This window comes from Rutidosis leptorrhynchoides, chromosome 6 (assembly GCF_046630445.1).
Source record: "Rutidosis leptorrhynchoides isolate AG116_Rl617_1_P2 chromosome 6, CSIRO_AGI_Rlap_v1, whole genome shotgun sequence".
NCBI classification, from domain to species: Eukaryota; Viridiplantae; Streptophyta; class Magnoliopsida; order Asterales; family Asteraceae; genus Rutidosis; species Rutidosis leptorrhynchoides.
In genome coordinates, this window is record NC_092338.1 from 142,063,628 (window position 1) to 142,077,600 (window position 13,973).

The 13,973-nt window shown below is 36.1% G+C and overlaps 1 protein-coding gene and 1 long non-coding RNA gene across 2 annotated transcripts; both read right to left on the bottom strand.

Moving 5' to 3' along the window:
* Positions 1–520: 520 nt before the first annotated feature.
* Positions 521–7,037, bottom strand: LOC139854122 (uncharacterized). Its single transcript, XM_071843446.1, has 5 exons — positions 7,031–7,037; positions 3,138–4,215; positions 2,645–2,960; positions 1,287–2,272; positions 521–731 (listed from the first exon to the last, which is right to left on the bottom strand). Exons 1-5 carry the CDS (start codon positions 7,035–7,037, stop codon positions 722–724), a joined length of 2,397 nt encoding a protein of 798 aa, XP_071699547.1. The 3' UTR covers positions 521–721.
* Positions 7,038–7,277: 240 nt separating this feature from the next.
* On the bottom strand, positions 7,278–12,408 carry LOC139855776 (uncharacterized). Its single transcript, XR_011761555.1, has 5 exons — positions 12,234–12,408; positions 10,415–10,493; positions 10,236–10,311; positions 9,886–10,072; positions 7,278–8,372 (listed from the first exon to the last, which is right to left on the bottom strand). It is a non-coding gene; the product is annotated as an uncharacterized lncRNA (long non-coding RNA).
* Positions 12,409–13,973: the final 1,565 nt, after the last annotated feature.

Consider the following 13,973-nt stretch of genomic DNA (forward strand, 5'->3'; position numbering starts at 1 on the left):
TTAACAACATAATCCAAAGCTAATACACATCTAATTCAAGACTATGCAATTAAAGGTGTTATACAGCAAGTGAGAAACAAACTGAATATTAAGAAACAAAGATAGCAATGAATTGAAAACCCAACAAACACTCACAAATAAAACGTAAATAAGTTTCTCATCGGAGTGCAATTCTTTTTTTATACACAAAATAAACACAGTATTTTATACACACATAAGAATGAAAATCAACATATACAATTGGACGAAGCAAAACTGTTACAAATTACCTGATGAACACATCGACGGTGACAACAATCGCATCCATCTCCAGAGTGCCTACATCGATAGCACTTCTCAAATTATTGCTAGCAACCATCCCAAAAATCTGTCGATAAGTTATCTTATAATTTGTAATTCGTAACAATTATTTAAGAATTATACCTGTTGTGATGTTGTCGATAGCAACAATGCGAAATCCAATGATAATTAACAACAACAACAACAACAATACCCAATCTCACAAAAGTGGTGTATGGGAGAGGTGGGTGTAGACAATCATTCCTCGTACCCTAGATTAGAAGGAAGTCGCTACTCCACCCGCGAGTATAGAACCCGCGCCTAGATAAGGTCGTCCCTCCCTCTACTCTAGAGCAAAAGAGATTGCTTCCAAAAAGGACCTCCGGCCAGATGTGCTCATAAAAACGAAATAGATAGGGCAAAAGATACGTACCTGTAAGGGTTATGTGCGCCTAGCAAGATGCAACCAAACACAGTAACCAAAAAGGGAACACAAATAGCAGTATTGCACAACAGTAGGGCAAATAGCATGAATCATATAGAGCACAAAGCCATTTAAAATCAAGTAGACATACAGACAAACAAATATATATATATATATATATATATATATATATATATATATATATATATATATATATATATATATATATATATACACACGCACCACACATAAGCATGGATAAAAACCCATGCTTAAACATATATACATATAGATAAATTCGTAGATATATATACCTAGGTACAGAAACAAGACAGACAATCATACATACACCAATACATGTTACTTAGATACATAGATACATATATAGATACACACATATGCAACGGTACATGTATATAGCCTAAATACATATAGATAGATACAGGTGCATATATACTATGTGGAGGGGTATATATAGTGTACTATAGAATAACTAGTTATAGTTATGTATGTAGTTGTACAATAAATGTAATAAAAACATTGAAAAAAAAAAAAAAAAAAAAAAAAAAAAAAAAAACCTTACTCAATTATCCTAATTCTACTCCTCCACAGGCTCCTATCAAAAGTCATGTCCTCCGTCAGTATAAGCTCTTTCATGTCCAGCTTCAATCTATCCTCCATCCTACGTCTAGGTCTACCCCTTCTCCTTACGCCGCCAACGGCGAGGGTCTCGACTCTCCTAACCGGGGCTAAAATTGGGCGCCTCCTGACATGCCCAAACCATCTAAGTCGTCCTTCCCTAAGTTTGTTGATGATGTTCCCAACTTCCAATTTCTCCCTAAAAACTCCATTTGGTATCATATCTAGCATGGTCTTACCACACGTCCATCTAAGCATCCTCATTTCTGCCACCTCCATTCTCCTCTCTTGGGCCTTCGTCATTGGCCAACACTCTGATCCGTACAACATGGCTGGTCTGATTGCCACCTTGAAGAATTTCCCTTTCAGCTTAAGGGGCACCTTCTTGTCGCACAACACCCCTTTCGCAGCCCTCCACTTCAACCATCCTACGCGTATACGATGCGTCACGTCCTCATCTATCCTTCCCGAATTGTGAAGCATCGAGCCTAAATATCTAAAGGACCCTTGCGGGGGTAAAATCTGATCCCCAATTCGGATATCCACTATATCGTCGTGTTCCTCTTCACTCTTCTTGAAATCACATCTAAGGTACTCCGATTTAAGTCTGCTAATCCGTAGGCCATTTGATTCTAAGGCGATCCTCCATTGCTCAAGCCTTCCGTTAAGCTCATCCTGGGAATCCGAAACTAATACAATATCGTCGGCGAAAATCAGGCACCATGGGATGTTGTCTTGTATCCTTTGAGTCAACTCGTCTAGGATCAAAGCAAAAAGATAAGGGCTAAGGGCAGATCCTTGATGTAGGCCTACCTCAACAGGGAAAAACTCTGTGTTTCCTACCGCCGTGCGTACACGAGTCTTCGCCCCCTCGTACATATCTCTAATAGATCTTATATATCTACTTGGGACACCCCTAACATTAAGCGTCTTTCAAATCAGCTCACGCGGGACACAATCATAAGCTTTTTCCAAGTCTAAGAATGCCATGTGTAGGTTCTTTTGTTTTTCCCTACACTTCTCCATAAGGCTTCTAACTATGTGAATCGCTTCCATCGACGAGCGACCTGGCATGAAACCGAATTGGTTCTCTGAAACCTTTGTCTCGCGTCGGAGCCTCGTCTCCATCACTCTTTCCCAAAGCTTCATAGTATGACTAAGTAACTTTATGCCTCTATAATTACTACATATTTGCGCATCTCCCTTGTTCTTGTAAATAGGAATAACCTCACTGAGTCTCCATTCCATAGGCATATTTGCGCTTCTAAACGTCGTGTTGAAAAGGTTTGTCAACAATCTAACCCCATCGCCTCCTAGGCACTTCCACGCCTCAATCGGAATTTGATCCGGTCCTACTGCTTTGTTTCTCCCCATCTTTCGTAGGGCCAATCTAACTTCCTCCTCGTTAATCATCGTGCAGAAACAGTTGTTTTGAAACTCCCGAACCTCGTGGGATTCACCGTTCCGCTCTGGTCTTCCCCTACCGAAAAGAGATGCAAAATAATCTTCCCATCTTTTCCTAATAAGATCTTCTCTTACTATACTTTGACCCGCTACATCCTTGATATATTTGATGTTACCTAAGTCCCTGCTTCTTCGCTCCCTAGCTTTGGCTATCCTATATACGTCATTAGCTCCCTCTTTAGAGTCTAGTTTCCTATATAAATCTTCGTATGCTTTGTCTTTTGCAATTGCTACGGTCTTCTTTGCTTCTCTTTTAGCTTCTTTATATCTTTCTTCTACCCTAGTTCTCTCTTCATGCGACCCTTCTCCAAGAGTAATGAGCTCCCTAAACCTCGCCTGCTTTAAAGCGACTTTCGTTTGGACATCGTCACTAAGCCACCACGACTCTCTTCTACTCTTATGGGCTCTCGATGTCCCTGTAGCCATTCCTAAGGTCTCTTTTGCCACATCTCTGATAGTGGACGCCATGCGATTCCATAACTGGTCTGCTTCTGTAGGGGCAACGTTATCCCCTTCTACACTCAATCTCTCAACAACATTCGCTCTAAAAGTCTCCGCATTCGCTCCATAGAGGTTCTTCCAAAGGATTCTAGGTTGTACAACCCTAGCCCTCCTGCCAACTCTTCCCTTAGTGACTAGGTCCATGACCAGCAATCTGTGCTGGGAGGAGCACGTCAAAGCTGGAAGGACCTTACAGTCCCTACAGGTCCTACGTTCCCCTTTACGAAGAAGCAAAAAGTCAATCTGGGTGCTACGATCCCCGCTATGGAAAGTGGCTAACTGAGCATCCCTCTTCTTGAAGAAAGAGTTTGCTACCACCAACTCGTGGGCAATGGCAAACTCAAGAATTGAGCGCCCCTCTTCATTTCTAGGACCAAACCCAAAGCCCCCATGGGCTCCCTCATAACCTTCTGTCTCCGCTCCTATATGTCCATTCAGATCGCCACCTATAATCAGTCGATGGTCCGCTGGGCACCCCCTCACCACCTCATCTAACAATTCCCAGAAACTCTTCTTTTCGGCATCACCTAAACCCGCATGAGGTGCGTATGCACTAATGACCGTGAAAGTCACCTCCTTAATAATTAAACTAACCGACATAATCCTATCGCTAAACCTGCCCACGTCAACGACGTTATCTATATGTAGTTTACCTAAAAAGATACCTACCCCGTTCCGTGCTATCCTAGAACCCGAGTACCACAACTTATAGTCCTCAATCTCTATCGCCTCTTCACCCTTCCATCTAGTCTCTTGAACACACACAATGTCTACATTACTCTTACGAAAGGTATCAACGAGCTCAATCCTCTTACCAGTCAAGGTTCCTATATTCCAGCTACCCACTCTAATCCTACCAAGGGTGGCTACCCTACAACCACCTCTAACCCCTCTAGGCCTACCCGCCCCTAAATTAGGAGAACATGACCTCAAGTGACCATAAGTACGCGTAGGATCTATATTACTTTATTCACTAAAAAGGTGACCCAGTACAAGTAAAAAAAAATGAATAAGTGAAATTCGTATATAAAACTAAGAAAAACAGTGTCCAATTATTAAGTGTAAGGGTATGGGAATATCTATATTACCAGTTAATTAAAAACTAAATAAATGAAGATGGTATAAGTCAGTTTCAGATTCAATTGCTACCAGCAAAAAATTATGGATAACAGTAACAGTAAAAAAAAACAAAATAAAGAATAATAATAATACTTAATAATAATAAATAATAGTGAATGATACAGGTAATAATTAAGTTAAAGTTATACAAATTTACTAGCGTTAAAAACTAATAATATAATACAAATTAATATAATACGGAGTATATAAGTAGCATAAATAATTAAAGGGATAGAAATTAAACACCAGGAAAGGCTATAATGGAGACTATTATGTTTATATAAAGATGATAATGATAATATAAATTGAAATCACCTTCGACTATAAAGGATGTACCAAAGACAAAAGGGTTAAACAATTTAAAGGAGCGTATAAAGGGATAGAAACAAGAACCAGTCGGAAAAATAATTTTCCGGTATCAGTTGGCCGGCGAAAGTACAATTCCGGCAAAGAGCTTCTAGCGGCGCGTGGATATCCCGTTTCCGGCAAAACAGGTGAAAACCATCAACGACGGGTACAAAACCTACGATGGTAGTGACGATGGTTTCAAATTGATGAAAAATTTCTCTTCCAAATCAGAAATCGCTGCGAGAAAATTAAACACTCGGGGTTAAAGGACAGTCAGTGACAGGAACAAAAAACCCCAAAGGTTATATGATAATGACACAGACAAAAAGCCACCAAATCCAAAACCCTAGGGTTAAATCGAACCATCACCACCAAAGAAGTAAACAATCGGATCAAATCACCACAAAATCCAAGAAAATGCAGGGTTGATTAGTGGTGGTTGCAACTGAATGGTAAACCCTAGATTTAAGGAGCAGGTGAACCCAAAAGAAGAGGAAGGAACTACGGGCGACGTGTTTTTTTTATAGGGTAGCAAAGAATGTCGTTTTGGGGCATTTTGTAAAAAATACGACCAAAAACCGGGTGACACTTAGTATATAAGGGGCGACGTGTTTTTTTTATAGGGTAGCAAAGAATGTCGTTTTGGGGCATTTTGTAAAAAATACGACCAAAAACCGGGTGACACTTAGTATATAAGGGTAATTATTCGCTCTCTTTATAGTGTAGATGTCGGTTTAAACGCAGAAACAGATGCAAATATGTTATCCCCTATTTGGAAACAAATCAGAAATAGTGGTATGGAAATTGATAATATGGGGATCTCCTTCTCTAATTCATTTATTAGATAATTGCGTTGCGGTAATGATATAAAATTTTGGTATGATAAGTGGTTACCTAGCGAGAATCAAGATTTGAAATCCTTGTTTCCGAGGCTATTTGCTCTCGAAACAAACAAGAATGCTTTTGTGGCTATGCGTTTATCAAACCCCAATAACGAGCTCGAAAAAAATTGGCGTCGGTCGTCGGGTGTTAGGGGCAAAACCTGCTCATAATTATTTGAACTTGAAAGGAAGATTGCAGGAGTCGCTATTATACCATCACAACCTGATATGTGGTTATGGTCCTTAAACACATCAGGTATGTTTTCCGTTAAACACTTGGCCACTTTATGTGATTGTTTTTTGCTTGGGTCAAGTTTAATTCAAGGATCCTTGTCAAATTGTTGGGTTCCCATCATTCCAAAAAGGGTGAACATTTATTTGAAGATTATATATAAATCGTATTCCGACTAGATGTAATTTGGGTAAGAAGGGGGTATCGATTTCTTCCATTCACTACCCGTTTTGTGACAGCGAGGACGAAGACATCGATCATCTTTTCACAAATTGTCTATGGTCAATACCATTATGGAGATGTTTTTTGAGTTGGTGGGGGATCTCTAATCAAGCTCCTATTGGTGTTTCAAATGTTATTAACTCAACATGTTTTGACTTGGGTTCGGATGATTTGAACATAGCTTGCCTTGCTTCTCGGTATGTACTTTTATGGTCTATTTGGAAATGGAATGGAGAAACAAGTTAATTCATGCTCCGGTGGATATGAGAAATGCTATACTAAATGAAGACATTCTTGGAGAGGTGAAAATCATGTCTCACTTGTGGATATCTAATAGAAAAGGCAAGATCACAAAAGACTTGGGAGTGTGGAGATCAAATCCTAGATTAATGTAATCATGTTGTTTAGAGTTTCCTTTGTATTTGGTGTTAAAATTGGCGTATTGTTAATTTGTTATGGCGAACGGTTACTACTCAGCTGCTTGTGAGCTTTATATTGTAATTGAGCCTAATTGGCATTTTTAGTAATAATAATACTTCCAGCTTTTTAAAAAAAAAAAAAAAAAATTCATAATAATAAAAAAAACTCTTACAAGAAGAAAAATAAATAGAAACAATAATTTGTGTTTATTGGTAAACACAACCACCTATTCCTAATTGGGATTGATATTTCCACCTTTATTTTTACTATTTCCACTTAAAAATATTAAAATGCCCTTAATAATGTCTTATACAAATTCTTGCTATAATTTAAATCAAGGATATATTTGGGTTACATCAAGATAGCATGATCAATAGATTCACAACTTTGTCTAGTTTTTGCCCCTCATTTTTCTGATTCTGAAATATGTTCTGTGCACATTTAGTTGTACCATCAGTTTAACATTGCCAAAAGATGCCCATTTTTGGCATCAAAATCCACCTGGCATTGGTTTTGGACACATTAAACCAGATTAACCAATTAAAGGTTAATCAAATAGCCCAGTCTCCCGATAACCACCTTGCAATTACCGAAACCACCTTTCAAACATAGTTTTTAACGTCACAACAAAAATGCTAACGTCACCAAATGTTTCTACAACTCCCTACAAATCTGCCCAGCATTCCTTCTCTTCCAAAGTTTTGAAACATTAACAAATTTTGTCAATAAAGAGCCCCGTCTCACCCGAGCCTCTAAACGTATTAACCGATCAAATCTCTAGTATTTCTAAAAGATCACCGTCTAATAATTCCATGAAAACCGGAAGGACCGTTAAAGTTGCGGGTCATTTCGTGTGTAAGAAAAAGCCATCTACTTTAACTAAAGAAAACCTTGATGATTTTACTACCATTGAAGACAAAAAGTACTATAGTAGCCCTTACTTCAAAGGCCTACTCAATACCGAAAAAATTCCAGGTACAAATACTGAAGCAGAGAATACAACCCCTATACCACATGACTTTCATAATCTTAGTTTAACAAGTCCTTACTACAAAGGGCTACTCTACACTGAAAAGGTACACGGAACGGGTACAACGTCTGAAGCAGTAGCAGAGAGTACTACTATGGTTATGCCACATGACTATTTTAACACTTCTAGTCCTTACTACAAAGGGCTCTTGTATACGGAACCAGTTACAAGCCCCGGTCGCGAAAGTCATGCCGCAACGAATGTAAGTTCGAGCTCGAGAACGAGTTTTTTTGGAAAGATGCAAGGATGGAGTGCTGGTTGTTTTTCTTTTAAGTCGAAAGACGAGAAAGCGCCAACGATGACGAAAGTTTATTCCACCGAAAATTCGAATGAGGAGTCCTTGAGGGAGAGAGTATCAGAGCCAACATCACCATTACCATCACCATCACCATCACCGCCTAAATTGTCATCCTCGTCATCACAACCACCATTAACGCCGCCGCCACCGCCATCACCACCAACACCATCAATAGCAGATTCTGCTACGAAAAGGGTGGGTGTAAATGCGAAAGATACAAGTGAGTTGAAGGAGGAAAAGAAGTATTTTTGGGCGGATAAGTATCGACCTTTGGCTCTTAAGGAATTCATATGCAACAAAGATAAAGCGTAAGAGCTGCAACAATTGGTGAGAATTAAGATCAGTGTTTAATAAAATGGACGTGAATAACGAAAGTACATAAATAAATTTGTGGCTGTGGTTTGATTGAGTGTAGATAAATGAAGACGACGATTGTAGTCATTTCATATTTGAAGGACAAGCAGGTGTTGGAAAGCGGACAATGATTTGGGCATTACTTCGTGAAGCCTTCGGACCTGACAAAATTCAGGTAACACAAAACATAATGAAAACGACAACAGAAGCAAAGTTCATAATTTAACATGAACTTCCACAACAAGTAATTATAATGTTGTTACGCTTATCATCGGAAAGAATATATAATAACACTAGCTAAATAGCGAGTACTCTTTGAGTCTTATGAAAACTGTAACTTTTGAAAAGTTAGTCTTAGGCAAAACACAATTGAATAAGAGTAAATAGACCCCAACACAAGTGTTTAGCGTGGTTGGGTGCAATCGAATAAAAAAAAAGGATAGTTATCAAGAGAAAGAAAGTGTTCATAAGTTCATAACTTAAACATTAAGTACTCTCTTGGTTTCACAAAAACTGCAATTTTTGAATTAAAAGATTAAAACCAATAAATCAATAGGGCTAATAGCTTAGTGGTACCCATTGCCTTAGAAGTTGGGGTCCGCTATGTGGAAGCATTTGCCAAAATGGGTGCAGGTTCGTGTCCCACTCTTGGCAAGGATTTACGCCCCTTGCCGAAGTGGGATGACACTCGTTCCTACACATGGGCGTATTTTGTGGAGATACCTTTAAGGCATCCAACTATTACGGGGTGGGTTTCTAAAGTAAGCTATATTTGACGACCCAAACATTGTGAACTTTTCTAAACCTCAATAAAAAAAACTGCAACAAAGTTTGACAAAGGGCATCTGTAACTATGCAAGAACTTCGCAAACAGAAATGTTCATATTACTAACAGACGATATGGTTTCTGCAGGCACGCGATGAATGTAAAACATTTACCTTGAAGGTATATTTGTTATTGTCATCTTATACATCAATTACCCTTTCAAATATTATTTTAAGTATACATAGAAGCAATTTATAGAATCAAGAAATTGGAAATGATCATTGCAAGACAAAAGAAAAAAATATTATAATGAATTAATGATCATGTCAGAGAAATGTATGCTTTCTTAACTTTATTGTAAATTTAACTGCCAAAATGTCAGCTTCAAAATGTGCTCGATATTCTTTAGAAAATACCTTACATCCGAATTTCCAAAAGAATATAAGAAAACTATAATATGAATATTATAGAGAGCATTCCTTACAAATGTGCCCAAAAGAAGTTTTTAGTATTGTAATCAAGGAAACACGCATACAATAGATACAAATATAATTATATATTTAATTTATACATAAGCAACTACTTACGTGTCACATGAAAGAACTTAATGAGCTACGATATATATTTCAGGGGGAAGAAGTAAGCAGTATCATAGTAAATGTGAAAGAATCTTCTCAACATGTAGAAGTTAATCTATCGGACCTAAAAGGATTCGAGAAGCATGTCATAGTTGAACTAATCAAAGAGACAAATAAGTTAACTAACAATACGGTACGATGCTGCAAAGATAACTGTAGAGGTATGTATATCCTCGATATTATACTTAGAAATTAGAATAATCAATCAATTATTAATTATACTAATATCAAGAAACCAAAAAAGACTTAAATAATTTCAACATCATTTACCTGAAATAAACAAGTGCAGCCATCATTCTGTATGAAGCGGACAAGCTTTCAACAGACGCATTGCTTTATATTAGATGGGTTATAGAGAGATATCGAGGATGTCATAAGATCTTCTTTTGTTGCCAAGATGCTTTGAAGCTGCAACCGCTTAAAAACGTCTGCAAATTGGTTCAACTCCTTCCGCCTTCTAATAACGAGGTGATCTTTTAATTATTTTGAACAGTATACAAACCATGGATGAACAAAACGTTTTCTTATTTATTATTATAATAATAATAAATAAAAACTTGTGTTGTTTTAGATTGTTGAAGTCCTGGAATTCATAGCAAAAAATGAAGAAATAGAATTACCAAGACAATTATCTGAAAGAATAGCAATCGATTCCAAGAATAACCTGCGGCAAGCCATTCGTTCCTTCGAGGCTACCTGGCAAAATAAGTTCAGTTTCATACTTGTTATACAAAAACATATGCATAAGTATATGCATAGTTATACCAACTAGACTGCTAAAACTAAAACCATTTCTTACATGTGTTTCGTATTGTCGTATAATTGTATCTGCAACACAATTCTAGAGGGAGATCAAGTGATCTTGACTGGTTGGGAAGCTGATATTGCAGATATTGCCAAAAGTATAGTTGAAAAGCAGAGCCCCAAACAGTAAGCCGTTAGATATATGCATATTTACACAAACTATACGAACCGTTTGATATATAAAGAAATGGTTATTGGTCAACTGCATATATAAGTAACCAGCTTTTTGTCAATAAAACACTACAAATTTCAAATTTTTGATGCAAGATAATCCCTTTATGAAATTGTTGACCAATAAATCAGTCATGTGGTGTAAAGTTATAAGAATATACCCATATGGAAACATAGTTTTCCGATTGATAACAAGATTAGGTCAAATTATTAACAGTTTAACATGTGGCCGAAGAAGTTCAAATTGTCAAATAACCATCAACCCAACAGTTACTAATATCTTGTCATGTGAAACGCAACAATTCAAAGGATTATTAAAGATCTATTTATTATCAGAATGTATTGTTTGAATATCAATTTAGAAGAAAATGTAAAAAACGCTATTACTAATAATAACAAAATTTAACTTACCTAAAAGTATTTTATATATATTAACGCTACAAAAAACAATACGCCTTAACAGAGTTTCTAGAATACGCCAAATAAATATGTAACACACTGATTCAATTATCTTGACAGGTTATATGACATACGTCGGAAACTACAAAATCTCATAGACCACAGTGTACCACCTGACTTCATTTTTAGTGTAAGAACTATTAGACGTATATGTTAATTTTTTTTTTTTTTTTTTTTTAAAAAAAAGCTAAAATATAATGTAATTATAGACATGCATATTTCCTCTCATACTTTCTGTTTACAGACTCTAAAAGTTGAACTGAAGAAGAATACTGCAGAGTCAATGCATCAGCAAATTGAAAAGACACATAAGGAATATAGTGTAAGATCATATACCACTAGTTTACTAAATACGACTCGAATGGAAGATTATCATACATCACCATTTTCATGTTCTATTCAGGCTAAGGGCTCTGATAGATTTTCAAATGATGAAAGGCGAAAGCTTATCCAACAATTCATGAACATCGAAGGTAAACCATTGACGCTCTTATCTATCCATATTCTTGTTTATATAAATAATAAATAACTAAATAAAAATACGGTAACTATGTCTAGAAATTATACTACATGTTTGATTTTTTCTAGTCTTATCATGTCGTTCACCAAATTAAATTTGTGTTCTTGTAGAATTTATAGCAAAGTTTATGAGCTGCTACAAAAGTCATCTGGCTAAGCAAGAGGCACAAGACATGACTGCATCCGAAAGTCAACCACAATAAATATTAAATATCAATATCCAAAAGCAACGAATAAGTGCAACTATAGATCACAACTTATGGGGTTGCTTCAAGTTCCAAATAAAAATAAAATCGAACCTAGAATATGATAAGAGTATGTACTATATACTTCGATTAATCATAACTAAAATGAAGATTACTTCTATAGTGTTGTAATGTCTGAAAGAAATGTGTATTTTTAATGAACTAAACAACCAATTCACCAACACATTACATATAATATAACTATCAATAATACATTTATAATCAAAGCTTTTTCAATTCAACACTTGCATCCATACATATGCTGGCTTAATTCATGTTGTATCTAACAATGGTGGTTCCAAATAACTTAAATTCAGCTTCTAAATATATATTTTTGTTATCAAGACTAATTATTTAACAACTTGAAATACTCAAATTTGACAGAAACCCTAACTTAAAAAAATAAGGTATAAACCGTACCTTAATGTTGTTGATGATGTTAATTGTGATCAATATCACTTTCCTAGATTTAATTTCTTGCATAACCACTCACAATTTGGCCTCGTCTTCAAGTTCTTCATCTTTTAACTCCTCTTTATAAAAGAGTAGTTAATAAAAGTTATATATCAAACGAAAACATTTATAAAATTTATGAATTAATTTATTCATATACTCTAAGTTTTATGAAGTATACTCGATATAATATAACACAAATAAGTTATTTATTGGTAAGTGATATTTCACAATAGATTTTACTTCTTCCGTTTAAAATTTCTAAAATGCCATTAATGATAAACTTACAAAAAAAAATTCATAACTTTTTATTATAATTTATAAAGGGTTAGTTTAGGATAAAAGCATCATTTGATGGTGTAACAAGTAAAAGGCAATGTGAAAATATCATCTCCCTTATTTAAAGTCAAAGTTAAGAAATAAGGTCAAATCAGACCTATTAAAATGAGACCTATTAAAATTAAGATGGGGTATCACGGATTGAAAGATAAAATTGACAAAATTACACGGTTGGTCGCTGTCGTGTGTTCAATATTACACAATAGCCAATTATATTTTTTTTACGTGGTTGGTCACTGATATCGGCCAAAAAGTCACGTTTTTACCCCCGATATTGAGCCCTAAAACCATAAAGTTCCAAACTTTATCGCCAAAACAATCACTTTGTTGGTTAATTTGGTAGATTTAGTAATTATGAACGCGTGGGCGCAAGAATCGTCAGAAACAGAGCTAAAACGAAGATTCTAGAGCGAAAACGGTAAAAGACAAATTACGATCCAGCAAACGGCTTCCCAAACAGCCTGCCATAAGGGAAAACGTCCTGCCAGCAAACGGGCATAAAAAACGGCTTGCCTTGGCAAACGGACTTGGCAAACGGCCTGCCAAACGGCTTGCCAAACGGCATGCCAAGTGGCAAGCCGTTTTTCAGCCATTTAATTACAACTTTGTCATCAAGCTTTCCTATGAATAGGTGGCTCATCCCACCATTTCAACACACACCAGTTCTTCACTTCTCTCTCAAATATCTCTCTATAGTCTCTCTCTAGTGATCTATATGAGATTAGTTCTCTCTCTACTTTCTCTCTCTAGATTCTAGAGAGAGAAAAGTACAGAGATTAGGAAAATAATTATCTCTCTATTGTCGCTCTCTAGTGATCAATAGAAGAATAGTATGTAGTTAGTAGTAGAAGCTATCAAGCATTGCAACGCTATGGATATTATGAAGAAATACAAGTGTTATTTTGCCGACATTATTCGGTAATATCTATCCTTTCTTTTATTAATTTATTATAATATTCTTACTCGATGTTTGTGATTTATTAATATTAGAAATGTTTGTTGTCATGATGTGTGAATAATTGCTTGATTGTTTGTCATGATTTAATAATGTTAGTTAAGGATGATTATCGTCTCGTATTCGCTTTCTGTCTATGATATTAAACCTCGTTATTATCGTCCTTCCACCAATAAACGTGATTAAAACTTTTTATAAAGTTGACAATTAAAAGGTAATTAATTATCTGTGTTTATACATTGGTCAAGGTATAAACCCATCGGAAATACTATAAAGTACATGAGGAATTACCGTAGGAACAGATCAAGACATTGGTCAAGAGTATAAGAGTCGAGGAAATACTGTTGCAACAGTAGAGTACAGTGTTGATGTACTATATGACCACTTGAACATGGTCAAGGCGTTAGAAGATA